The following is a 27,543-nucleotide window of genomic DNA, read 5'->3' as shown; positions in this document are numbered from 1 at the left end:
CTTGTGCAGCTGGCTCTCAGGTAAGGACTTGGTCAGGTGCAGTGGGTTTATTCATGAGGTACACCCCAATGGTGCAGTATCAGTTCCAGCGATTTGTCTGGAGGCGTGAGGGGAGTTAATGTGTTTTTTTTTTCAAATCGGGTGGGGTTTTAGAACTATATTTGTTTCCAGCGGTGGGGTGGGTGGGGAACGGAGTGGAGTTTATTGTAGATAAGGGCGGGACCTCCAGGTGTATTGGTACCTGTTTGTGGGCGGACTCTCCCATTCTGTCCTGGAGCTGCTCTGTGAGCGCTGATGGTTTTGAAACGACATTTTGACAACAGATTGTTCCACGATGAAGCCGCGACGCCAAAGCTCCGCTCTTCTGCTGTTGGGGCTCTACCTCGGAGCAGGTGAGACCTGGCGGTTGGGGCTGGGGGAGACGATAACGTGGGGTAGTGTGTGCCCGGGAAAGCTTCACACCTTCGGGGAGGTTTGTGCTTTTCCAAGTCACCTGTCGGGAGAAAGGTGAGCCTAGAATTAGTGCAGCAAAAATATGGGAACAGCGGGACCAGAACAACATGGGAAAACGTGGCTGCTCCAAAGAAATGGGAATATTAGATAAAGGGCGGATTACAAAAATCCTGAAATCTGCTGGGATTGCTTCTTCAGAGTTAGCTGTGGACAAAGCCACATAAAGTTATGTCTCTCCGACCTCTGTTTACTTTGGAAGGAAGGTGGGAGAGTGTGAGCGAAAAAGAAAACACTGCCGGAAATGTTTAACCGGTAAATAACCGGGTACAATGCAAACTGGCGGCTTGGTGGTTAAAAAGGGGATTTATTGTATGAACAGTCCGTGAATGGAGAGTTGCTTTGGGGAGAGAGAAGGGTTTTCCGAAGGAATTCGATTCAGCCCTGGCCTCTAGGGGGTAATTCTCCCCCTTTTGTTTGGTTTGAGGACTGACGTGGTGTTAAAGAGGCTGTTTTTCAGTCGGAGAAAGTGAGGACTTGCAGATGCTGGAGATCAGATGTTTCTCAGGAGTCATGATTTGGAGATGTTGGTGTTGGACTCGGGTGTACATCAGGTGATGAAGGAGCGTCGCTCCGAAAGCTGGTGTGCTTCCAATTAAACCTGGTGTTGTGTGGTTTTGAACTTTGTTTCTCTGTTAGTCCCTTCAGCGATGGTGAAGTCCCCCCACCCAGTCTCCCCCTGACCAGAGACACCTCTGTAAATGATTGGTGATTGATGGTGGTCTCTGTGTTCGTGCGGTAGCTGTTCCTGTATTTTGAGGGCTCACGCTCGCTTTCTCCACAAAGTATAAAATCCCCGGCTGTTAAGACCACCTTCCAGTGACTTGATTACAAGCTTTTTTTCCACAATCATCACAATAAATAGAAACTCAGCAGGTCTGGCAGCTTCTGCGGTGAGAGAAACGAAGTTGAAGCGACTTTACTCTCTCAATAGAAGCTGCTGGGGTTTCTCCAGGTCCCCCTGCTTTTATTTTAACTTGACTCTAACCACGTCTCAGTGTTGCCGCACATTGAGGGAGCCACTCAGCTAAGTCAGTGTGGGCAAACTGGTCTATTAGCGCGGGAAGGCATTCCTTAGGGGTGGCTGGTGTGAATATATTTTTCTGATTTGTATCGGCGACCACGAGGTAACTCGCGTCAGAATTGTTCCAAAGCACAGTGAGAGGATTGACACAATCGGGCGTCGCCCGGGGTGGGGAAGCAGCACAACAGAGAGTGGGGGGGGGTGGTATTGGTTCGTGTCGGCGCTTGTTCCGCCCATGAATATTTCATGACTTTGGAGTCAGTGCTGCTTTGCATTTCCACACAGCGGGATGTTTTCCTAAAGGGGCAAGTCCAGAGGAGGGCTGCTCTGTAACGAATCAACATTTACTGCTCTGCACAATGCAATCAATACCAGCTAAAGTTAAAAATCACCCAACACCAGGTAATACCCCCAACAGGTTGATACAAAAGCACCAGCTTTCGGATGAAGGAGCGGCGCTTTGAAAGCTACTGCTTCCAAATAAACCTGTTGGACTCTCAGCTGATGTTGTGTGATTTTTAACTTGGTACACCCCAGTCCAATACCAGCTCCTCCAAATCACAGCTACAGTTGGTGACTTTGCTTTTAAATAGTCTTCAAGTCCTTGATTTTTTTTTCCCCAGCACTCTGCATTTGTGTCAAATTTCATCAGTCTCTTGACACTCCTTTGCCTGGTTACCTGAAAGCTGAACGCAATAACACTGTTACATGGCACTGGCCGCCTCCCATATCTGATCTAAATCCCCAGTTGGGCACATAAACAAACCTTTATTAATGGGTTGCTTCGCTCTGGGCCAAGCCTGATCCTGTCCAAAACATTCTGCAGTGGCCAGTAATAGTGATCAGTGGTGAAAGCCAACTCATTGCTTTTGCCCTTAGGACCAAAGGCTGCATTTTTAAAACAATCATTAGAATTAGAATCAGAGAATTTTACAGTGCAGAAGGAGGCCGTTCGACCCATCGAGTCTGTACTTGCTCCCAAAACAGCTGGTTCCACTCTCCAGGCTATTCAAGTCGCCCCCTAAATTCATCACTTTCAAACATATAATACCTGTCCTTTGCAACCTCCTATGCAGTTCATTGCAAATCCTATTAACCCCCTGAGTAAAGAGGTTTCTCTTCATCTCACTCCTGGCTGTCTTGCGTACAATCTTGAAATTGCAACTCCTAGTTACTACATACACCCTTCTTTATCCTGTCAAAATTGTCCCCAGTTCTGAACACCTCTTAATGCTGTTTTTAATTCATTGGTCATGGACATAGCTGCCTGGCCAGCATTTCATTACCTGTAATAAAAAAACAAGAGATCTGCTGATGCTGTAAGTCGGGTGGGGGGAGAAAACACAGACTTTGTTGGAAAAACTCAGCAGGGTCTAGCATCATCTGTGAAGAGAAATCAAAGTTAATGTTTCGGGTCTGGTGACCTTTCTCCATCTTTGGTGTTTTTTTTATTTCATTGCCTATCCCTAATTACTATTGAGAAGGTGGTGGGTGGTGAGCTGTCTTTTTGAATCTTTCATTAATTGCCCAAAGGGTTGTTAAGATTAAACTGCATTGCTGTGGGTCTGGAGTCATACCTAGACTTGTCCTTCCTTTAGTTAATGAACCAGATGGTCTCCCCTCCTTCATATCAGATTTCCTTTCAAATTAAAGTTTTATCATTTACTATGGTGAAATTCAAGTCCGTTGCCTGGGCTTGCCAGAATCATTGTCCAGCGATAATACCAATCGGGTAACCCCTCCCAGTCTTTGCACACTGATGAAGGGCTAATGTCCAAAACATCAGCTTTCCTGCTCCGCTGATGCATAAATTCTCCAATTTCAAATAACCTCCCTTCCCTTCCCCCAACTCCCTTCCAGCCCCTCCCTCTCCCTTCCACTCTTCCCAGACACGATCAGATTCATTGCTCCCATTGATTTCCTACCTGTCTTCACCATTCCCCACTTCACAACCCCGCCCCTGCCACCCTCCTTATCTGCAGCTCCCCTTACACCCACCCCCCCCAGTCCTGAAGAAGGGTTACAGCCAAAATGTCAACGTCTCCAACTTCTGATGCTGCCTGGGTTGGTGTGTTCTTCCAGCCTCTTGCTTGTCTACCTTGGATGCTGCCTGACCTGCTGTGCTTTTCCAGTGCCACACCTTTCCACTCTGACTCTCCAGCACCTGCAGTGCTCGCTTTCTCCTAGTCTTGCACACGGCCCAACACAAGACCTGTGAGCAAATTGGGGGCCATTTTTCAGCTCACTACCAGACTTTATTGCTGGAGCTGTGATGTTTCAGGAGACAGGTCTCTCTGTTTGGATAGAGACAAAAAAATCTGCAGATGCTGGAATCCAAAGTAGACAAGCAGGAAGCTGGAAGAACACAGCAAGGCAGGCAGCATCAGGAGGTGGAACAGTCAATATTTCAGGATGCTGCTCAGTTCAAGCAATGAGTAGTTTGTGCTATGATCCAGGATCTCCCACCCTGCACCCCCTCCCCCCCCCCAACCCGCTTCCCCATCCTCCCTCACCACCCCAGTGGAACTGTCTTCTTTCCTCACTGGCAGTTCTGCCATTCTCACATAATCTGAACTGTCAATCTCCTTTTTCCGCCCAGCACTCCACCTTCCCCGTGCCCCGCCCCACCCGCCGTGACATCAACTCTGATGATGAGTCACCTAGAGTCAAAATGTTAGCCTGCTCTCTCATAATACATGCTGTCTGACCCACTGTGATCTCCAGCACTTTTTGTTTTTAGCCATGTATCGGAGGGAAGCAACCATGAGGCTGGAAGAACACCGCAAGCCAGGCAGCTCCAAGAGGTGGAGATGTCAACGTTTGGGCTGTAACCCTTCTTGAGGACAGGGGGTGGGTGTAAGGGGAGGTGTAGATAAGGAGGGTAGGGTATTTTGGGTGGGGGAGGGGTCAGGTTGATGAGGGCAGGGATAGGTGAATACAGGTAGAGGTTGGCCTGGTTGGTCAATGGGAGGAGTGAATCCGGTTGATAGCTGGAAGGAAGAGGTAAAAAGTGTGGGGCTGGAAAAGCACAGCTGGTCCAGTGCCACAAATTTTGACTCTGATCTCCAGCATTTGCAGTCCTCATTTTCTCCTAGCTGAAAGGAAGGGTCAATCGGAGGAATGGAAGGGAGGGGGAGGGGCTGGGAAGGGAGGGGGAGGGACTGGGAAGGGAGGGGGAGGAGGTGTAGGAAGGGAGATTATTTGAAATTGGACAACTCAGTGTTGAGTCCTCTGGGCTGTAGGTTACCCAGGTGGAAGATGAAGTATTATCTCTAACTAAGTATGTATCAAAAAGAAGGAAGGAGAGGAAAGAAGACATATTTGTATTTTCATTCTATTGCTTGTGAACATTGCCCTCCTTATTGTGACTGGTTAATTTATACACAGGTTTCCCCAACACTTATAGGAAGAGAAACTGATGTAACACCTCCTGTAACTTGTATAACAATACTGCACACGGTATCCCAAACTTCAGGCTGGATGGAGACAGGGACAATGGTGACTAAGACTCTCTAGGGGCTTAGAAGAAATGTCCAGAAAACTGGCTTTGCTGATAACCACCCTCCTTGTGATTATAAAAACATTGCATTAAATTCTCTATCACCATGGTTTGGAGGAGCCAGTGTTTGACTGGAGTAGACAAAGTTAAACTATAAATTCTGTGTCTTATGGTTCTGCTTCACAACCAGCTGTTGAAGGAGCAGTGCTTTGAAAGCTAGTGCCTCCAAATAAACCTGTTGGACTATAACCTGGTGTTTTGTGACTTTTAACTCTATCACCATTTCATTGTGCCTTTATCCCATCCTCGAACACTATGATTATATTGTAGATACAAGATTTGTAATCTTTATTTGCTGCATCTTTATTCTTCTTTATGCATAAAATGTAGTCCAAGGAAACGGGTACAAGAAACTTACATTTTAACCTGAATGAAAGGCAATGTCTGTGTCCTCCTGACACACTAGCTGCTTTGTATTCAGATCTTTATCAAAATCCAAAAGGGATGAATCAAAATTATTAAATTTATTGCACTTCTGCACACTTCTTGTCTATAAATGTGCTTCTGGTGGTCACATTTTCCATTGTAAATTCTTACCTCTTTCCATTTATAATGGAAAGTGCCTATGTTAACTTACCCTCCAGATATTGGTGCCATCTCAGTCTTGCATCTCTCAGCCCTCGACCTGAATAGCCAAGCTTCTCTGCTTCAACAAATTTTACTTTTCTTAATTCCCAATTTAAGATTAGCGTTGTCTTTGACTATCTGTTATTAATAGTGGGGTATAAACAAATGGAAAGACTAAAGCAAAGTGTTGAACTATGTTTCCATACCTGTGTCCAATTATTACTTGCTTTCTAACTCCACTTTGCCTGAATGTTAGAAACAACATGCAAGATTATGAGGAAAGGACAGGAGACATGAAGAAACTCCTGTACCGGGACAATCCTATTATTCTGTGATTACACTTAGTCTGGATTCCATCTACAATTCAAAATGATTATGGACGAAAACTGGTACAATTTGTAGAATTCTGGTATCATTTTTAACGGCAACTTGTATATGTGTAGTAACTAACATCCCAGAAGCAACTACCAAACACAGTCTGACACAGAGCTATATTAGGAAACATTAGTGCATTCAACCAGATCCTTAATACACAGGCAGGAGGCTGGAAGAAGACAGCAGGCCAGGAAGCATCGGGAGGTGGGGAAGTTAAGTTTCAGGTGTAAGCCTTCTTCAGGCCTGTGTATTTCGGATTCCAGCATCTGCAGTTTTTTTTGTCTTCAAACAGATTCATGCCTGACACAGCTCGGTTTTCAGAGATGTCTTAGTGGAGTGAGGCAGAGAGATTTCTGGACTGAATTCCAGAGCTTAGGGCTGGGCAACAGAAGGAATAGGGAACAGTGGCTCTCTTGACTCATTTACAAAGGTTAAAGCTAACACTTTCACCGCACCCAGGTCGTCCCAAAGGGCTTGTGACCAATGATGATCATGAAGTACCCTTGCTGTGAGGTTATACAAATGTGGCAAATCTGTGCCCACTGGGAAGACATAAACAGCAAATTTTGCAGCTGAGGAGTCTGATGATGGTTAACTCAAACTATCCCACGTTCAGATGCACTGGTGTGTAAATTCACTGTGTCTCACTAAGGCTCAGCGACTTGTAGGGGTCAGTGTCACTTTGTTAGCTATTGAAGGTGATTCATCTGCTCAAAAAAGTTGCCGCTGTCATTTTTTAAAAAACATTTAAACCAGGATGGAAGGACTGAAGAGACTAGGCTTTCACGATTGACTGGGATGATAATGTCCATCCAGTGTGATTAAGTGACGTGAGTTCTCAGCAATGACCTTGACTCAGCAGATCACTGTGACAACACCAACCAAATTAATTTAATAGTTTTCACGTTGCCCAACCAGCTCCCAGCTTTAGTGAATCATTAACCAGGGTGGCACAACACTACCGACCCGCCCCTCCCCCCGAAATGTGCTGAGTTTCTTCTGGTTAAAAGTTCCCGTTTCCCGCTGTGGTTAATGATAACGGCTGAGTTTCTGTACTGAGTTTTATGTCCTGTGACTCTTGTAGCTCAGGTCAAGTCTGTTCTCAGCCATCACTCGCTCAGCACCAGCCTATCGCTCACCTGCAACTGTGCACAAATGACAATATCCACATCTCGGAAAGTAACCTTGAAATATGTATTTTACTCTGACGTCGCAATGGGTGTGTTTTTTGTTCTCCCCTAGAAGTCATTCGCAGCTGACTTTGAGAGGTTGTTTTCCGCTAGACCTTGCACTATGGGAACAAACCAACCGCCAATGCTTGCAGTATTGTGGACATATATTTATGGCTCTTTGTTGGCTCTGCCTAATACTGCGGAAGTTGGACACAGTTGTGATTCTGAACATAGCTGGTTGGGGAGAGGTTTTCTCCAGTCTGGACGGGTTAGAGCTCCGGGTTGTGTGTTTCCTTCTCATCGTTTCTTCCACTGAATGGAAGTTTTTCTTTTGCCTCCGGCCTTCTCAAGTATTGGTAATGGATTACCTAGGCTGGTGCTCAACAAAGTTTGAATGTACAGTATATGAGGGAGGGAGACAGTGTTGGGAGCCAAGAACTGAGGGAGAAAACCCTGGTTTCAATAAACTTAGTTTGTAATTCTTCCTTATTTATTTTAACCCCACCTTTTGTTTATTTTCAAAATATAGAATGACATGATGTTGTTGGCATTTATTTTGCATCCAAGCAGCAGACCCTTGGGTTAGTTATGTAAAGCAGATTATATGAGTTGAAAGGGTGAAAAAAAAGTAAATCAGACAATGTGATCAGGAGCAATAGGATTAGAGGCTGTGATATGCAATATCCTATACATAGCTTTTGTAACTGTCTTTTTTTAATATGACTCAAGTCTTGATTATTCAGTGGTTCTTATCAGCACCCAACCCCAACACACATGCATGTAACGTCACAGCCCATCCCTACATTCAATCTCCATTTACCCCTGGGAAGGATGGTCATAACATGTAATTTATATACTTAATCCAGTTTCTGTCAGGACACAGATTGGCAGTATTTTAAATCATTGAAACATTGTTGTCAGGTATCTTGGGTCTTCTCATATACTGTCCGTAAGGTAGTTCCTTATCACTGAGTATGGTCTTTTAACTCTTTAGATACTGTAAATTTCTTAATTTTCACCTGTACAAAATAAATTGGGGATCAGTTAGCTTGGATGGCTGGTTTGCAATGCAAAGGAACACCAACAATGCAGGTTCAATTCCTGTTCCAACTACCACAAATGACTCTCTTCAACCTCTCTTGCCTGAGGCATGGTGACCCCCAGGTTAAATTACCATAAGTCTCTAATTAATTATGGCCTGGTGGGATTTTGGTGACTTTATCTTTTACTTTACACAGTTGGTTATTAAATACAGTTCTCTAATGATGTTTGTTGTCAAATGCTGATTCTAGATTGGTGTCTTCTCTCGTACTGATGTCAGAGTCATGGTATTAGTTATATCAGTAAGATTTACATGAATCTCATTATATCACATCTCTACGCCCCTCCTTATAAGTTTCTTTCCACTTGGGTTTACATTATATTAGTAGTTTATTTTGTATATGACCCACTTGGGCAGTATGCTGTAAATCAAACCCTGCTATTCCCGGAGTCATACTAAATGTCAAAGTGTTTTTAAGGTATTCACAGTACTTCAAGTTACCTTGCTCTCAGACCGAGGTTAACAGAAAGACCAGGTTTCTGTACTAAATAATTGTTATTTATTATAAGGAATTGGACTATAACTACAGGGAGGCAGATAAACTATTGACATAAAACACTATTAACTAAAACATTAATCTGCTAACATAAACTCCCCTTACATTGCAGACAAATAAATAAGGAAAGTACATTACTGACAGAACATAAAACAGTACAACATAGTTCCCTTCGGCCCTCGATGTTGTGCTGTCTTTTTATCAAACTCAAAGATCAAACCAATCTATATTCCCTGGGGTCAGGGAGTCCAGAACTAGAGGGCATAGGTTTAGGGTGAGAGGGGAAAGATATAAAAGAGACCTAAGGGGCAACTTTTTCACACTGAGGGTGGTACGTGTATGGAATGAGCTGCCAGAGGAAATGGTGCAGGCTGGTACAATTACAATATTTAAAAGGCATTTGGATGGGTGTGGAATAGGAAGGGTTTGGAGGGATCTGGGCCGGGTGCTGGCAGGTGGGACTAGATTGGGTTGGGATATCTGGGTCAGCATGGACGGGTTGAACTGAAAAGTCTGTTTCCATGCTGTACATCTCTATGACTCTATTTTACTATCATTCAAGTGCCTATCTAAGAGTCACTTAAATGTCCCTAATGTATCTGACTCTATTCCCACCGCTGGCAGTGCATTCCATGTACCCACCGCTCTGTGCAAAGAACCTATCTCTGACATCTCCCCTAAACTTTCCTCTAATCACCTTAACATTTTGACCCCTTGTGATAGTCATTTCTGCCCTGGGGAAATGTCTCTGACTATTCATCTAACTATGCCTCGCATCATCTTGTACACCTCTAGCAAGTCACCTCTCACCCTTCTTTACTCCAATGAGAAAAGCCCTAGCTCCCTCAACCTTTCTTCATAAGACAAGCCCTCCAGTCCAGGCAGCATCCTGGTAAATCTCCTGTGCACCCTCTCCAAAGCTTCCACATCCTTCCTATAATGAGGCAACCAGAACTGAACACAATATTCCAAGTGTGGTCTAACCAGGGCTCTATAGAGCTGCAGCATAACCTCGTGGCTCTTAAACTCAATCCCCTGCTGATAAAAGCCAACACACCGTATGCCTTCTTAACAATCCTATCAACCTGGGTGGCAACTTTGAGGGATCTATGGACATGGACCCCAAGATCCCATTGCCAAGAATCCTGCCTTTAACCTTCCAAAATGAATCGTTTCACACTTTTCCAGGCTGAACTCCATCTGCCACTTATCAGCCCAGTGCTGCATCCTGTCAGTGTCCCACTAAAACTTAAACAACAGCCCTCCACACTATCCACCTTTGTGTCATCAGCAGAGGTAGAAAAAACTGTAAAGACAGTTCAGGGGTTTTTGCTCCCCAATTCTGATGTGGAGAGGATCCTACTTTGCTTCTCCAGACTCCTGGTGTTCAGTTGTCTGCCTTCTGGAAGCCTCCATTGGCTTATAAGACGTACAGAACAAGTGATTCACTTAGAAAGTGTTTCTATTATGTCAATTCAAAAGTCACAGTTCAAAGCAACTGCTGTCGGAAAGGTAACTGATTTTCCTTAAGTTTCAACAGTTTTTCTTTCACTGCTGAAAACAGGCAGCTTCTTTCGGAGAGAACAACAGCACACACTTATTTGTCTTTCTCCGCATATCTGTGTCTCTAGCTTGTTTTCAGTTCCAACCTGCTCAGTTAGCTGAGAACTAATCAGCTTTGTTTCTAAAAGCTCCATGACCCTTGAAGGTCTTGAAGTTAGGAACCCATAACTTTTTAAAAAAAACAAGAGTTCACAATGAGTATCAAATTTCTTGCTGTAAATGCAGCAGGCATCTTGGTAAATCCCTAATTTAAAAAAAAAGTTTTTTCTACTTATAATCTACAGTTCTTAATGACATAAAATATAAAATATAAAAACATGGTTCTTACAACTTCCACTTCCTTGCATAATCTTTGCAAACAGTGGCATCATGGTTAACTTTAAAAATCACACAACACCAGGTTATAGTCTAACATTTGTTACAGTTATCGCTGTTGTCAATATTTTTCCCCAACCCTCAAAGGCCAATCTCAAAGGCACAATGATTTCAATGTCCCAGTCAATGTAGGAAATTAACCCATACTGTCACTCTACATTGGAAATCAGCTGTCCAGCCATTTGAGCTAACTGACCTCTGGTAAATGATCAGATATAGTATAGTGTCCCACATCCCGTGTTAATCATCTGCAGACTCACTTCTTGCCTCATGTAAGATCAATGGCATCCTATTCCTCCTGAATGTCCCTTCAGATGTATTAGAATCATACACCATGGAAACAGACCCTTCGGTTCAATTCGTCCATGCTGACCAGATATCCTAAATTACTCTAGTTCCATTTGCCAGCATTTAGCCCATGTCCCTCGAAACCCTTCCTATTTATGTACACATCCAGATGTCCTTTAAACATTGTACCAGTCGCCAGCAGCTCGTTGTGTAGATGCACCACCCTCTGCATGAAAAAGCTGCCCCTTAGGTCCCTATTAAATCTTTCCCCTCTCACCTTAAACCTATGCCCTCTAATTTAGGACGCTGCTACTCTGGGGGGAAAAAATATCTTGGCTATTAACTCTATACATACCCCTCATGACTTATACACTTCTGTTAAAGACACCCCATAGCCTCCGATTCTACGGGGAAAGTAGCCCCAGCCTATTCAGCCTCTCCATCCAGCTCAAACCCTTGCAAATCTTTTCTGCACTATTTCAAATTTAACAACATCTTTCCTATAGCAGAGTAGAAGGAGAGGTGTGCTATGCATTGGCCAGGACTTGAACCCAGGCCTCCCTAATGAACCACCAATAACATATTGGTTACTCTGTTTATCTAGTGACTATTGTTTTTGACTTTCTTTTCCTTCACTGATTTTCAGGTTGACAAAGAGTTTATACCCAGTGCCCAGAGGTGTACCACCTCGGTTATTTGTGGGTTTTTTTTAGTTGTTTTACCTTCTTGTGATCTTGTGTTCAAAAATATTTTTGACCTTTGCCCCATGAACAGTTCTGCTGGTGAGTACCCATCATTCAACATTATTGTGCTGATACTGTATAGAGGTAATTCCCAAACAGGATTCTTATGCATCATTTACTTCGCAGTTTTGACTGGTTTCTATCTTTCCATTTGACAGTAGATGGAGTTAAGAACTTGTCACCTGGTTGACACCTACTTCCAAAGTAAATTTCCCGAAATCTTCACTCATCTATTGTCCCATATTAATTATCTCAGGAAACTGTTTATTGCAAAGATCCTTTTCAGTGCTGTGATCTCTACTATGGTGGATGAACTCTTGTCACTTTATCTCCCCTTAAAATTGAACAAATCCATTTTTATCTCATTGTCTTTCCATAAAAAAACTGATGTAATCATTGACTATGTAGACACTCAGTTGAGTATGGCTCATGTTTTGCATCTCAAAATATAATCCTGTATGTCTCTGGAAATGTCTGACCGTCATACCGATTGCTACACTACTGCTCTTCATTTTAAAAGGTCTCCTGCAGAGGTTCTGCAGGATTTCTCTTCACATTGACTTTAGTATAACCATTTTGTGGTCATATACCAATGAATCTTCTACTATTGTCAACTTTTGCTTTTGTTCATTGTATCTTTTCAGCACTTGGTCTGCTGGACTATGTTCCAACCACCTTTGCAGATAGAATTTTCTGACCTTTGTACATACTTTTTGAGCTACACAAATTTGCTCAGTTGCTGGTAAAGCTATTGCTAGAGAATAACATTCTTCTTCTTCTACTACTACTGTTTCTTTTTCTGCTCAATTCACTGCTTCCCTAAAAGCATACCTGCCATTACTTGGCGGCTTGACTGAAAGACAGACTGGTCAAGAGTGAGGACTGCAGATGCTGGAAACCAGAGTTTCGTGATGAAGGGCATTTGCCCAAAACATCGATTTTCCTGCTCCTCGGATGCTGCCTGACCTGCTGTGCTTTCCCAGCACCACACTGATCTGAAAGACAGACTGTTTCATTACTTTATTTGTCAGTCTCAGCCTGAATCTTTGTGTGCATAGAGGCATTTTTGAGATTTATTTTGATCCTGATAATGTTGCCAAGGGAGGGTTTTCCATCTTGACCAGGAATTCCAGGCCCATGAGATAGTCTGCTAACCTTTCACATCCCCACATAATTGCAAGCATTTCCTTCTCTACAGTTGCATTCCTCCTTTCAGTCACCATCAAAATTCTCGAACTAAAATAGATTATGGTTTGGAGATGCTGGTGTTGGACTGGGGTGTACAAAGTTAAAAATCACACAACACCAGGTTATAGTCCAACAGGTTTAATTGGAAACAGTAGCTTTCAGAGTGCAGCTCCTTCACCAGGTTGTTGTGGGATTCTGTGCTCTTGTCTGTCTGCACTCTGATAAGGGCTGGTCCAAGTCCTCTGGATGATGTGTCCACTGCTAATAAGCCTCAGTTTGTGGTATTTTTACAACTGTATCTCCTCACTTGGAGCTATCACCATCAAACATGGACCAGAAGATCTGGGTTCAAATTCTACCGATCATAATATGTTTGAGCAGGCTGATTAAAAATAATTATTTTTCAATTAATTTCCTTTAAGTTCAGACAGAGGAAATTAGGCTCGAGTATATATAATGTGGGCCCTCAGAATTAGTCCCCTACCCAAAAAAAAAAGCTATTCAAGTGGGTATCTTCTTCCTAATAGTCTAAAATGCATTGTGTTTTAGCTAGATTGCAATTTTTCTGGACTGCAAGTGTTGAGCAAAACTCCTCAAGCAAGTATTTCCCTACCAAAAAGAGAAGGGGTTGGGTTCATTTCGCTTTTGATACAGAAGACTGGATGAGATCATTTAACTTTCAACACAAATTTAATATTATTGAATTGAATTTATTGTCACGTGTACCGAGGCACAGTGCGAACAATACAGGCAGATCAAATGGTTAATTAGCACAGAGAGTAAATAATAGGTAAACAGCAGCAAAAAAATAAACCCAGGGACAGGTGAATTTTGAGAGTTTGTGAGTCCATTCAGTATTCTAACAACAGTAGGGTAGAAAGTGTTGCAAAACTGGCTGGTGCGTGTGTCAGGCTTTTGTACCTCCTCCCCTGTGGTAGAGGTTGTAGAAAAAGCACTGCCAGGGTGGGATGGACCTTTGAGAATGCTGGCAGCCATTCCTTGACAGTGGGGCCTGGTCGATGGATTCTACAGATGGGAGGTTGGCCTTTGTGACTGTCCAGACCGAGTTCACCATTCCCTGTAACCGTCCCCCATCTTGAATGGTACAGTTGCCATACCAGGTAGTGATACATCCAGACAGAATGCTCTCGATGGCGCACCTATAAAAGTTGGCGAGGGTATTTGCCATCATGCCAAATTTCCTCAGCTGCCTGAGGAAGAAGAGACATTGTCGGGCCTTTGTAACCAGTGCGTCCACATGAAGAGTCCAAGAAAGCTTGTTGTGGATGACCTCTCCCAGGAGCTTGACACTCTCCTCTCATACAAAGAGTATAAATGCAAAGCTAGGTATTATCCTGAAAAGAAAAAAATAACTGGTCCTTATTTCTATGAGAGTATCTGAATATCAACTTTTAGTTAATACAAAATAAGATTTTAAAAGAATGCAAGGATTTCCACCAAATGTAATATTACCTTCAACTCCTGAAGTGAAAGTCAACAGGTTCAGCATAAGTCTGAAGTGGAGATGACCAATTCTAATTTCTCTCCCCTAATGAATCTCATCTTTTAAATTATATTGAGATATTAATGATGAATGTTTTCATGTGTGGAATATGGTCTTTTAATCAACAAGACTATCCCTAATTATTACCCCATATAAAGTGATCAGGTCTCCCCATTATAACAAGGTTGTCTGTTCAATTTCAAAGCTGAAAGTGTGTTGCTGGAAAAGCGCAGCAGGTCAGGCAGCATCCAAGGAGCAGGAGAATCGGTGTTTCGGGCATGAGCCCTTCTTCAGGAAACAGTATCCTGTTCAATTTCAAAGAAATGTTTTCTTGAATCTGTTCATGAAAAAGCAGGCCTGGTCAATAACAACTAAAGTACATTTTTAACAAATATGTCCTTTCTCGGGTCAATAATAAAACCTCAGAAAACACTTGAATGCACAATCTAACGAAAGAGCTTCAATGATGAAATGAGTGAACCTCTATAACTATGCTCACAAAATGTAACACTGAGAATCCTGGCATTGCAGTATTGTCCCTTTGTTTCCCAATGTGTGGTGGAGGGGAGGTGGACCCTGTGAAGAGACAGAGAGCTTAGAAACAGTGTTACTCTCAAACATGACGAATGCACATGTCAACACTGAAATAAATGACCAGCTAAATTGGTCCTAGTATTCAAGGGAAGCATTTTGACAGACAATTACCTTTACTTGTGCATTAAATCTTTAGGATGAATGGAATTTGCAGATGAGCCTCAACTTAATATCTCATCTGAGGAAGAGCATCTTTGATATGATACTTTGATATGTTGGTACCAGCGTGCTACTTAACAGTATCGGGTTATCAGACCTGACTGCTATAAAAGCTATTAATCAACAAAACAAGTTGTGGTGTGTTAGGGTGGGGGTCAGTGCAGCAAAGTGCCAGAGCAGCTTTCACTTGAGGACTAGGTGATCGACACAAAACAGAACCCACTTTTTTTTTTAACTTTCCCTTGCACCCAGTTCACTCTCAATTATGAATCCACCAGTTCTGAGGAAGGGTCACCACACCTGAACTGTTAACTCTGATATCTTTTCACAGCGACGGCCAGGTTTGCTCAGCTTTTCCAGCAACCTCTGTTTTTGTTTTTCACTCACAATTATCTTTGCTTTTTTTTTGTCTTTTCAGTGGCAGTAGTACACACAGCACAAGGGAACACTGGAACTGTTTCATCATTTGTTTCAAGCACTCCAAATTCCAGTATCTCCTCTCATGTATTCAGTACAAAACTGTCGCTGACCACACTCTCCCCGCAGGGGAGCACAAGCACGTCTTCTCAGCAAACAAGCACAAACAGCACGTCCAGCCCACCAATGACCAGCACGTCTAGCCCACCGATGAACGGCACATCCAACCCACCGGTGAACGGCACATCCAGCCCACCGGTGAACGGCACATCCAGCCAACCAGTGAACAGTACATCGAGCCCACCGATGAACACCACGTCTAGCCCATTAAGGAACAGCACATCCAGCCCACCAGTGAACGGTACATCCAGCCCACCGATGAACGGCACATCCAGCCAACCGGTGAACGGCACATCCAGCCAACCAGTGAACAGTACATCGAGCCCACCGATGAACACCACGTCTAGCCCATTAATGAACAGCACATCCAGCCCACCAGTGAACGGCACATCCAGCCCACCAATGAACACCACGTCCAGCCCACCAATGAACACCACATCCAGCCCACCAATGAACAACACGTCCAGCCCACCGGTGAACAGCACATTAAGCCCACTGGTGAACGGCACATCCAGCCCACCAGTAAACAGTACATCCAGCCCACCGGTGAACAGCACGTCCAGCCCACCAATAAACGACACGTCCAGCCCACCTGTGAACGGCACGTCCAGCCCACCAATGAACGACACGTCCAGCCCACCGGTGAACAGCACGTCCAGCCCACCAATGAACGACACGTCCAGCCCACCTGTGAACGGCACATCCAGCCCACCGGTGAACAGCACGTCCAGTCAACCAGTGAACGGCACGTCCAGCCCACCGGTGAACAGCACGTCCAGTCAACCAGTGAACGGCACGTCCAGCCCGCCAATGAACGACACGTCCAGCCCACCGGTGAACGGCACGTCCAGCCCACCAGTGAATGGCACATCGAGCCCACTGGTGAACGGCACGTCCAGCCCACCAATGAACGGCACGTCCAGCCCACCAATGAATGGCACGTCCAGCCCACCAATGAACGGCACGTCCAGCCCACCAATGAACGGCACGTCCAGCCCACCGGTGAACAGCACGTCCAGCCCACCGGTGAATGGCACATCCAGCCCACCGGTGAACAGCACATCCAGCCCACCGGTGAATGGCACATCCAGCCCACCGGTGAATGGCACATCCAGCCCACTGGTTAACAGCACATCCAGCCCACCGGTGAACGGCACGTCCAGATCTCCAGAAAATAGCAGCACATCTGTACTACCAGCAAATGCAACTGCCTCCACCCTGCCAGTAAACATAAGCACCTTCACTTTGCCAGCAAATGACAACTCAACTACCCTGCCAGTGAACACCAGCACAACTGCCCCATTATTCACAAGTTCTGCTGTCACAAATAATGCCTCCTCACTGTTCTCTACAGCAGCAACATCCAATAGTACAGCTGAAACAAACTCGACTGGAAACTTTCATTCTACAGCTACTATAGGCATGACTATCAGCACCTCCCTTACTACTCCACAAAACCTGAACCTCACTACGACTGTTAATGTCTCATCCACCTTGCAGCCAGACAATACTGCAGCATCTAGTGGAAGGACAGTGGTGTCTGTCACAAGCTCAAATAATACAGAGGGTCAAACTCTCTCTGCCACGACAGTTGGTGTAAACATTACAAGCACCACGTTCACACGCAATGAGTCAACAGTTAACGTGACAACCAGTTCGAGTTTGACTCATCAGTCTACAACCTCTTTTCTGTCTACAGTTGTTTCCAATTTGAACAGTACAACCTCTACCAACATGAGTGTAGTACCCCCCAGGACTACTGTCATTCCAACACCAACTCCATTGTCAAACTCCACTGCTTCAAAAGTGACGTTGACATCACAGGTAACCACACAAGAGCCTGCCAATGCCACCAATAGCCAGAGCACCATAACACTGACAAACACTGTTCTGACCTCCTCAACTATTCAGCAGGTCAGTACCACTGTTCCAAATGACAATACAGTATCTGGCACCACAACCAGATATGTAACCACGAGCATTACACAGTCAAGCAGTACCACAGCATCCCCAGTGCTGACAACCATGAAGACCACCACTAAGATGTCTAGTACCACAGCAAACCCAACATCAAATTTCATTATAACTTTCAGAATTATCAACAAGAATTTTGAAAATGCTTTGAAAGATAAAACTACTCCGGAATTCAAGAGCTTGAGTGATCAAGTTATTAAAGCGGTGAGTGTATTAATGACAATACTTAAAATGCTTATATACTAACTAACAACACATCCCAACTTTCATGCAACACCCCCATCCTCCCCAACCCCATTTCCACACAAACCCCATCTCAATGAGTAAATATCTATTCCAGGGGGCAGTACTGAGTTCTTTTAAGTTTGGTAGCAGCAGAGTTAGTAAAACAAGCATTACTGTCCATGGAATGGGAAGAGGAAAATTTGGGAAGCTTCTTTAAAAGTCTAATAATCTCTGCTAAAAAACAGTTGGCACATTGTCTGGATTAGGCTTAGTTCTTGTGCTTGCAACCGTTAAATATCCTGTCAACACGCAATGTCCCAAGTATTCAACATGATAAAAGGAGACAGCTTCAACATGAGTTAGTACCTTCAAGACAACATAGAAAGGGGAAAGGGACATAGGAAATAGGAGCAGGAGTAGGCTATTCAGCCTCTCACCCTGCTCTGCTAGTTGAGATCACAGCCAATTACCTACCTCAATGCCATTCCCATACTTCTTGTCAGTAGTATGTGGAAATGCTTTGATTGCAATCTTGAACATACTCAGTGACTGAGCTTCCAGCGTTCTCTAGGAAATGAGGCAATAGTCAGTGTTGCTTTCCAACTGAGTAATAATTGATTTGGCAACCAAACAACTTTTTTGAGCTTCTTTTCTCACAGTAGCTACTCTTGCAGTGTCTCAGAAAGAAGTCAAATTGTTTCCAACCATGTGCAATAAGCAGAAGCCCCACAGGAACTAGGTATCCCAAACTAATTTCCTGTTAGCACCTTTTAACCAGAAGATATAAAAGGCTTTCATCCTGATAAAATTTAAATTCTGGTCTAAAAAGTGTTGAATTGAGTTGATCACAAAGCAGGTATCCTAGATCTGGTTTTCAATTCACAACCTATATTCAATCTGAACTCTCTGTCACTCTGTTCATATCCATGACTACCAGGTTTAGGCTATATTCTTGATTATGTGCAAAGAGGAACACCTGAACTTCCCAAAATATTTATGGTGCACAAATATAAAGAGAAGATCCATTGGTGCTGGAACTGTAAATTCAGTAGATGGTTGTCTGTACTGTGACAAAGTTAAAAATCACACAACAACAGGTTATAGTCCAACAGGTTGATTTGAAAGTACAAGCTTTCAGAGCACTGCTCCTTTGTCAGCTAGCTAGTGGGGCAGGATCATAGAACACAGAACTTATAGTAAAAGATCAAGGTATCATACAACTGATATGATGTATTGACCAAACCTAGATTGCTGTTCAGTCTTTAATCACTTAGAGTGGGGTTGCAGATTTCGATTGATTAATATATAAATCCCAGAACTTCTCTCAAGTCACAGTCCAAAGATAACTTAAGGTTTGATCGGTATATAAAAAAAGGTGACATCTCACCTCAGACAATGCATTAAAGGTGTGAGGTTCGAGTCTGTCTGTATCCCGACCGTAACTTTGTCCACCCCAATCCGACACTGGCACCTCCACATCATCTACTGTTACAGGGATAACATATCGAGTGAATTATTCATTGCTGCAGGAACTGTATATTCAGTAGAAGACTTGCTGTAGTGTGACAGAGAAAATGTATTGGCTGAATTAGTGAGAGATGGAGAATCTAAATCCTGCAATCACATCTGTTCTACATCTCTCAGTCCTTTCCACTGCATGTCTGTTGTTGATGTTAAGTATCTCTACTTTCTGCGTAGACTGAGGAAAGCCCACATCCTGTCCACCATCCTCACCATATCCTGCAGAGGCTTTATTGAGAGTACCCTGAGCTACTGCATTCCTGCTTGGTTTGGGGATTGCACTGTGTCAGATCGTAAGACCCTACAACGGATCGTGAGGGCAGCTCATTGGAGTCTCTCTCCCCTCCATTACGGATATTTACACCACACGCTGCATCTGAAAGGCTAAGTGTACTATGGAAGACCCCACACACCCCTCACTCAAACTCTTCTCCCTCCTGTGATTTGGCAGAAGATACCAGAGCATTCGATCTCTCAGCCAGACTGTCCAACAGTTTCTTCTCCCAAACCATCGGGCTCCGTAACACTATATTCAGACTCTTTTCCATCTGAAAGTCTTTGCACAACTTTGAATTGCTGCTAGAAAAATATCTATTATTTATCATTCTTTTATTACACTGTAATTTTCATGTTCTGCACTTCTTATGCACTTTATGCCATCCTTTATACAATCGTGTCATTTGTGCTGTCCATCTAGCACCTTGGTCCTGGAGGAATACAGTCTCATATTGACTGTTATCAGTTGTATATGGTAGAAATGACAAATAAAAACCTCCTGTACTCTAATTAACTATCAGCAGAAAGTAGGATCACAACTTTAGAAATGTCCTAGTCAAAGCCACACAGTGGCCAGTTCATGTCCTGGTTAAATGAAGGTTCCAGTTTGTTACATATCTGATAACGAAGCATGGGATTGGAGCAGTTAATGGCAAAAACATGGTGTTTTGGCAATTGAATAAAGCAGTGCATTTCTTGAAGAAAGAGACATGCTGTCAAAGCTTTTCATTGTGCACTCATCAAGACAGATGCAAGAATACCAAATTTCAAAGGGAACAATAATTTAAAGTATATGACAAAAGGGCAGTGATTGACTGGCAAGTCACTCTGGTTCATTGAGAATGGCCACAAAGAACACACTAATGATTAGTTATCCTCTCTGTTTTTAATTCAATTGAATTGTGAGTGGCATGGTAGCTCAGTGGTTAGCACTGCTGCCTCACATCACCACGGTGCTGGGTTTGATTCCACCCTCAGGTGACTGTCTGTGTGGTGTTTGCACATTCTCCCCGTGTCTGCGTGGGTTTGCTCTGCTTTCCTCCCACAGTCCAAAGATATGCATTTCAGGTGAATTGTCCATGCTAAATTGCCCATAGTGTTAGGTGCATTAGTGAGAGGGAAATGGGTCTGGGTGGCTTACTCTTCGGAGGGTCAGTGTGGACTTGTTGGGCCAAAGGGCCTGTTTCCACACTGATTGAATCTAATCAAAATGTCTCAATTCCTCGTCATACTGTTTGCAGAGGACTGGGTCCTGTGCATCATCACGCAATATAATACGTTGTCCCCTTTGAAATGTGAAACTCTTGCTTCCTGTCCAATGAAAGCATACCAAAAAGCTTCAACACCATATTTTTCCTTACAACAGTACTCAAGTTCAGTACTGCAAAGCAGGGCATATTAACATTTGGTAGCTAGATTGAAATATTGTGATAGTTGGATTTGGAAGTATTAATAATGTGTAGGGAAGAGGGTACAGTTATTGGTAACAACAGGGTATTTATGAGAGCCAGGTATTTGGTATTGTTGGTGCAGTGGAAAAGTATAGGCTACAAACAACTGTTGGAGATATTTACTTTCTTTTCATTAAATCATACGTAAATGTTTTCTAAAATTTCTGTTGCAGCTGGCTGATGCTTACAGTTGTTCTACATGCTCCCTCCGTTCATCATATGAGGGTTCTGAAGTTCTACTTTTCAGGTAAGTCATTCACTTTCTGTGTTGGATGAAGAACCACCAAAGATCTTGTCCTTTTTAGCATCAAACTATGAAAATTATATTAGTGTTTCCATTTTATCGGTCCCAGCAAAATCAGCACCAAAAATGTGGAATTGTAATGTTAGATTATCCAAACATGCTCAGAACTGATTGCACTGAAAATGTTGAGGTCAGGTAAATTGAACAATGAAAGTTAATTGCAATGGTAGTTCACCTGGATGAGGAGAAGAGGATTTGGCTCCTAGTTTGAATTTAGCAAGGTGTGGCCACTTGAAGTTTAATAACTGCAAATGGAGAGAAGACATTGTTTCAGCTTTTATAATTTTTCAAAATAAAACTTGCAAATTTGTCAGCCTTTAATAATGCTGCAGAAAATAATCCAGTATATGAAAGAAAAAGGGAAATAAAGTCTAATGCGAAGTCAAGAGACTTGATCATCTGTCTGATGACTGGAAAAATGAATAGACTACTGTGAGTATGATTGCCACAGGCATTTCAGGAACACTCTCCAGATGTTAGAATTGTATTGTATGTGGATGTCATGTATGATCATCTTGGAATTATCACTACTCAAAAACTTTTACACGCCCCTCCCCACAGAGAGAATGATTATTGTTGTCTCTTATATATAAGGGTTTTGTCATTTGCAGCTTATATGGGTGCACAACTGACCAATAGATTTCACAAATTGTTGGAGTGCATTTTTGACATTCATGCTCACAGGAAGAGCTATCTTGTCATACAATATGTTGGTAGTCAACTGCCTCAGCATATAACAGGAACCAAAGCTGTGAGTTTTCTGTTAAGATTGTGTCCAGTGTCTCAGAAGGTGGGTTTGATAGTTAATGATATGTGGTGATTGTAATGTTTTTTTCTTTAAGGCAAGGGTCAGTCATCACTGAAACTAAATCTACCTTCAACTCGGATTCTTCTGTAGACCAGGGCACAGTTGAACAACAGTTTACAGCTGCCATAAAGAATGGTACAATCAACAAACTACAGGTCAAAGATATAGAAGGTAAGGTTATTTATCAGGATGAGGAATGCTGGTGTGAGAGATGGGAATAACACTAATGTTGTAAGGCTTGTTTATTTGAAGCTGTGAATGGACTAGTGTTGTTTTGTGGATAAGCTGAAGAATGAAAGTGCAGAAAGGTGAATTTATTTATTTATTGTAGATCCCTCAGCAAAGGTCATAAACCAGGCTCCCAGGTTAGTCAGTTGAATAAGACACTTGAGTAGGCTTAATTTTGTGAACAGCACTGTGACTGTATTGGATGAAAAAAATCATGATAGGAATAAATGAAACACACAATTAAAATTAAATTAAGACACCATGATTCTAATTTCTTCAAACAGAAATGTAATGGCTTGTAGAAAAGGGTCTATGATGAAATATATACGAGGGACTATATTGAATCCTGATTATCAGGGAATAGGTTAGGTGACAGAAAAAAGATGAAACCTCATCTGGTTTGCAGCTATAGAGTGTGTATTGCAGAGTGGTAATTTCTAATTCTTGTATTTCTAATTTTCTGTAGAGTAAAATTGAAGTGTGGGAGAAAAGACACTTGCTATGTATTTATTTTAATTTTCTTTAGTGCATGAGATAAAACCCAGCACAACCACAACGACCACAACTTCCCAGGCTCCAATTGTCCCTGGCTGGGGTATTGCTCTTCTGGTCCTTGTCTGCATCATTCTCCTGTTGATCATCATCATCATCCTTCTCATTGTAAGTCTCTAGTGTTTTTTGTATGGTTTGTGGCCACTGATTACTTCCCTCTCCCATTATTGTAGCAACAAGATTTGCTACCAGTCTAATGACACTCATCAACATTCTAGAGAGCATATAAAAATTGACCAGGGTGACTAGGTTCTCATTACCTCCAGAAGCTGAGCTTTTGTCTCTTTTTTCTGCTCACTCACTGGAGTAAAAGGGAAATTGAAATAGGAACAAATCCAGTTTAACACATTAAAAGGATGAAACATGAATGTGGCAATTCAGATGAAGTTGAAATCCAAAATATAATAGTTGGCATGCTTTTTCTATGATGCTAGGGTCCCTGTATTTGATGCCTCCTCAAAATTGATGTGTGGCCATAGGAACATAAATTACTTCCCAGTTCAATCAATGATTTGTCTGCAGATCTTTTAAAAAAGAATGTGTCTTTTGCTGTAGCGGGTTGACTCTAGTGATCTGTATCTCTGGAAAGAAATCTTGTGAAATCTAAATACAGATTTTATTTTTATTTTGGTTGTGTCAACGTTTCAAAATTGATTATGGATTTTGTAAATTAAAGAATCTGGCCAATTTCTTTCAGATGAGCCCACGTCCTTGTTTTGCTTGGTGGTGCTAACCGATTCTTCATTTCACAAACCTGTCTGTGTACTTTTTCTAGATAATCTACCTGTGTCGCCGCAGAAATCATGGGAAGTTTGAAATGTTTGGTTCTCGAGGATCATACTACCCAATGGCTGATCGGAGTGATTACCCACAATACATGACTCATAGCAGGTTCATAGCACCTAATGGCAAGCAGAACTCCTACAATCAGGTAATCTGATCAATGTGAAGGGAAGGTTGAATCCTCAAACTAGGGGAGACTTTGAGTAGGATATCAATGGCAGGATAGTTTTGATTAAAATTCTGTGGTGGGTGTTGAGCAGATGTGTTCAATATCTGCTTTTTTTTCAAATATCTGAATTGAGTTGTAAACATATTACTAAACTAGTGTCTTATTTCAAAGTTAATCCGAAAGCGCTTGAAAAAAGATATGGTTGAGATCTTACTCTGTCAAAGTAGGAGTGTTAGGGAAGCTGGCTTAGCTTTCTCCTTATCCCAAACCCATATTTGCTAAGCCAATCAAAACTCCACTGGTATGGCTTCATCTCTGACATCAACTAACTCAACACAGAGAGGGAGTGGAATATTCCTGGTCTATATGACTCAGCTATTTTGTCTTTAGAATCACAACGATTGAGGGAGCAACTTGTGGAATGTTTAACGGGACACACCCTGGAGGAGGGAGCAGTAGGGTGTAACTGTGAGATTGAGGGGCATTCACTGGTACCTGTGCTCTGCCTGCTATAGGATTATGTTCACAGAGATTTGCAAATGTAGGTATTCTAAGGTTAATCTGATAAACTGAGTGAAGGGTGGCAGCTGATATCAGCCTGAGAATTAAAGGATAAAAGAAAAATGGCCACACAATTCTTGAAGCATCAATGATTTGAAATCAGTACACTAACTGGGATCTCAAGGGAAAAACTGATTCATGAGAAACGCTTGTGGAGGTAAGTATGCCCTGATAATAGTGTCCTCGGGAGATAATATGCTGAAATATCCATTCCCTGACAAGGGTGGCTCCATGAACTGATTGCAAGAACTTTGCTTCAGGGAAATGTCTATGTGTAATGAACATTTCTCTTACGGATCAGGTCTAAGACTAGCCAGGGGATTTGGTTCAGCTCAGTTGACTGGATCGTTGGTTTACAGAGCAGTATGATGCCAATAGTGTGGGTTCAATTCCCATCACCAGATTCTCCTTCTCAACCTCTTCCCTTGACTGAGGTCTGATGGCCCTCAGGTTATACCAGTTGCTTCTCTCTGATGAGAGAGCAGCTCCTATGGTCTGGTAAGACTATGGCAACACAACAACAACATTATCCAGAGGCAATGGAAAGAGTAAATCAAGAGAAAAGCAATAATCAGATGAGTAAGATAGAAACAAAATCAAATCTAAAAATATTTTGGAGACATGGGTAATCCAAGATGGAGGACAGGAAATATTTCTGGCTGTAAGAGCTGCTCCTTTTTTTTTGAGGTATTTTAGGTGTTGGAGCTGATTTGCTCGAATTCCAAGAGCAGCACTTACTGTTTTATATGCTGTTGCATTGTTTTGGAACTTTGGAAAATAAAAAGTAAAAACAACAGCAGTTTACAAGGGAGAAGAGCAAACAAAGGGAGCACATCATGAGGACAGTGCAGAGAGAGAGAGAGAGAGAGAGAGAGAGACTGCACAGTTACTGCCTTTGCTGTTTGAATTCATCTATCACTGGACATCGGAGTGCATCTAAGAAGATTAACAAACAGTGAAATTCACAACTAATCTTGGAGGAACTGTTGGGCGAAATTCACAGCACAGAATCAGATAAGTTAATCATTGTTTTAAGTCTGTCCAAGAGAAAGGCTGCAGTAGTGAGTACAGTGGATTCTTTCTTAATTATGTGTTTTTGGAGATAAGTCTCTTCATTAAACTTAAAATATAAGCCATAGCTATTAATTTAACCTGGGGCAGTGTTTGTAGAGGGATAAGACTGTGCTATTTTCTGGGTCTGTAGATTGTGAAGGAGCAAAAATGGCCTTTGCAGTGATATGTACTTCTTGTCAGATGTGGGAGTTTAAAGAGAGTTTAAGGGTTACTGTGGATTATATCTGCCATAAATGCTGTTGGCTGCAAATCTTATCAGATCGAGTAGATCGGTTGGAGAGACAGATAGAAGCGATGAGGAATTTGCAACAGCAACAGTATGTGTTGGATGGCAGTTATAGGAAGGGGGAAAAGTCTCAGATGCAGTCACATAGATGGGTTAACTCCAGGAAGGGTAAGAGAGGTAGGCAGCTAGTGCAGGAGTCTTTCGTGGATATACCCATTTCAAACAGGTATGCTGTTTTGGAAAATGTAGGGGGTAATGGATTCTCAGGGGAACGTAGCACGAACAGCCAAGTTTCTGGTATTGAGACTGGCTCTAATGCAATGAGGGGTACGTCGGCTTCCAAGAGATCAATTGTATTAGGGGATTCTGTAGTCAGAGGGACAGACAGATGTTTCTGTGGCCAGCAGAGAAAAAGCAGAATGGTGTGTTGTTTCCCTAGTACCAGGATCAAGGATGTCTCAGAGAGGATGCAGAATGTTCTCACGGGGGAGAGGGGCCAGCAGAAGGTCATTGTCCACATTGGAACCAATGACATTGGAAGGGAAAAGGTTGAGACTCTGAAGGGAGACTACAGAGAGTTAGGCAGAAATTTAAAAAGGAGGTCCTCAAGGATAGTAATATCTGGATTACTCCCAGTGCTACGAGCTAGTGTGGGCAGGAATCAAACAGTCAGGGCAGGCAGGGACAAGGTAGGACTAATAAATTAAACTGCATTTATTTCAATGCAAGGGGCCTAACAGGGAAGGCAGATGAACTCAGGGCATGGTTAGGAACATGGGACTGGGATATCATAGCAATTACAGAAACATGGCTCAGGGATGGGCAGGACTGGCAGCTTAATGTTCCAGGATACAAATGCTACAGGAAGGATAGAAAGGGAGGCAAGAGAGGAGGGAGAGTGGCATTTTTGATAAGGGATAGCATTGCAGTTGTGCTGAGGGAGGATATTCGCGGAAATAAATCCAGGGAAGTTATTTGGGTGGAACTGAGAAATAAGAAAGGGATGATCACCTTATTGGGATTGTATTATAGACCCCCCAATAGTCAGAGGGAAATTGAGAAACAAACTTGTAAGGAGATCTCAGTTATCTGTAAGAATAATAGGGTAGTTATGGTAGGGGATTTTAACATTCCAAACATCGACTGGGACTGCCATAGTATTAAAGGTTTAGATGGTGAAGATTTTGTTAAGTGTGTACAAGACAATTTTCTGATTCAGTATGTGGATGTACCTACTAGAGAAGGTGCAAAACTTGACCTACTCTTGGGAAATAAGGCAGGGCAGGTGACTGAGGTGCCAGTGGGGGAGCGCTTTGGGGCCAGCAACCATAATTCTATTCGTTTTAAAATAGTGATGGAAAAGGATAGACCAGTTCTAAATTGGAGAAAGGCCAATTTTGATGGTATTCGGCAAGAACTTTCGAAAGCTGATTGGAGGCAGATGTTCACAGGTAAAGGGACGGCTGGAAAATGGGAAACTTTCAGGAATGAGATAACAAGAATCCAGAGAAAGTATATTCCTGTCAGGGTGAAAGGAAAGGCTGGTAGGTGTAGGGAATGCTGGATGACTAAAGAAATTGAAGGTTTGGTTAAGAAAAAGAAGGAAGCATATATCAGGTATAGACAGGATAGATC

General features: G+C 42.7%; 1 protein-coding gene across 1 annotated transcript in view; it reads left to right on the top strand.

The window, feature by feature from the left end:
• The first annotated feature begins 275 nt into the window (after positions 1-275).
• The window catches only part of LOC140453983 (uncharacterized), a 40,101-nt gene continuing 12,833 nt past the window's right edge, over positions 276-27,543 (top strand). The window contains exons 1-6 of the mRNA XM_072548891.1: positions 276-392; positions 15,638-17,934; positions 21,377-21,450; positions 22,350-22,486; positions 23,070-23,203; positions 23,871-24,026. Coding sequence (XP_072404992.1) covers positions 335-392; positions 15,638-17,934; positions 21,377-21,450; positions 22,350-22,486; positions 23,070-23,203; positions 23,871-24,026 — 2,856 coding nt within the window. The 5' untranslated portion in view covers positions 276-334. The remainder of the gene's footprint in view (positions 393-15,637; positions 17,935-21,376; positions 21,451-22,349; positions 22,487-23,069; positions 23,204-23,870; positions 24,027-27,543) is intronic.

This window comes from Chiloscyllium punctatum, chromosome 28, assembly GCF_047496795.1.
Source record: "Chiloscyllium punctatum isolate Juve2018m chromosome 28, sChiPun1.3, whole genome shotgun sequence".
NCBI lineage: Eukaryota > Metazoa > Chordata > Chondrichthyes > Orectolobiformes > Hemiscylliidae > Chiloscyllium > Chiloscyllium punctatum.
This window is presented reverse-complemented; position numbering and strand designations above follow the sequence as displayed.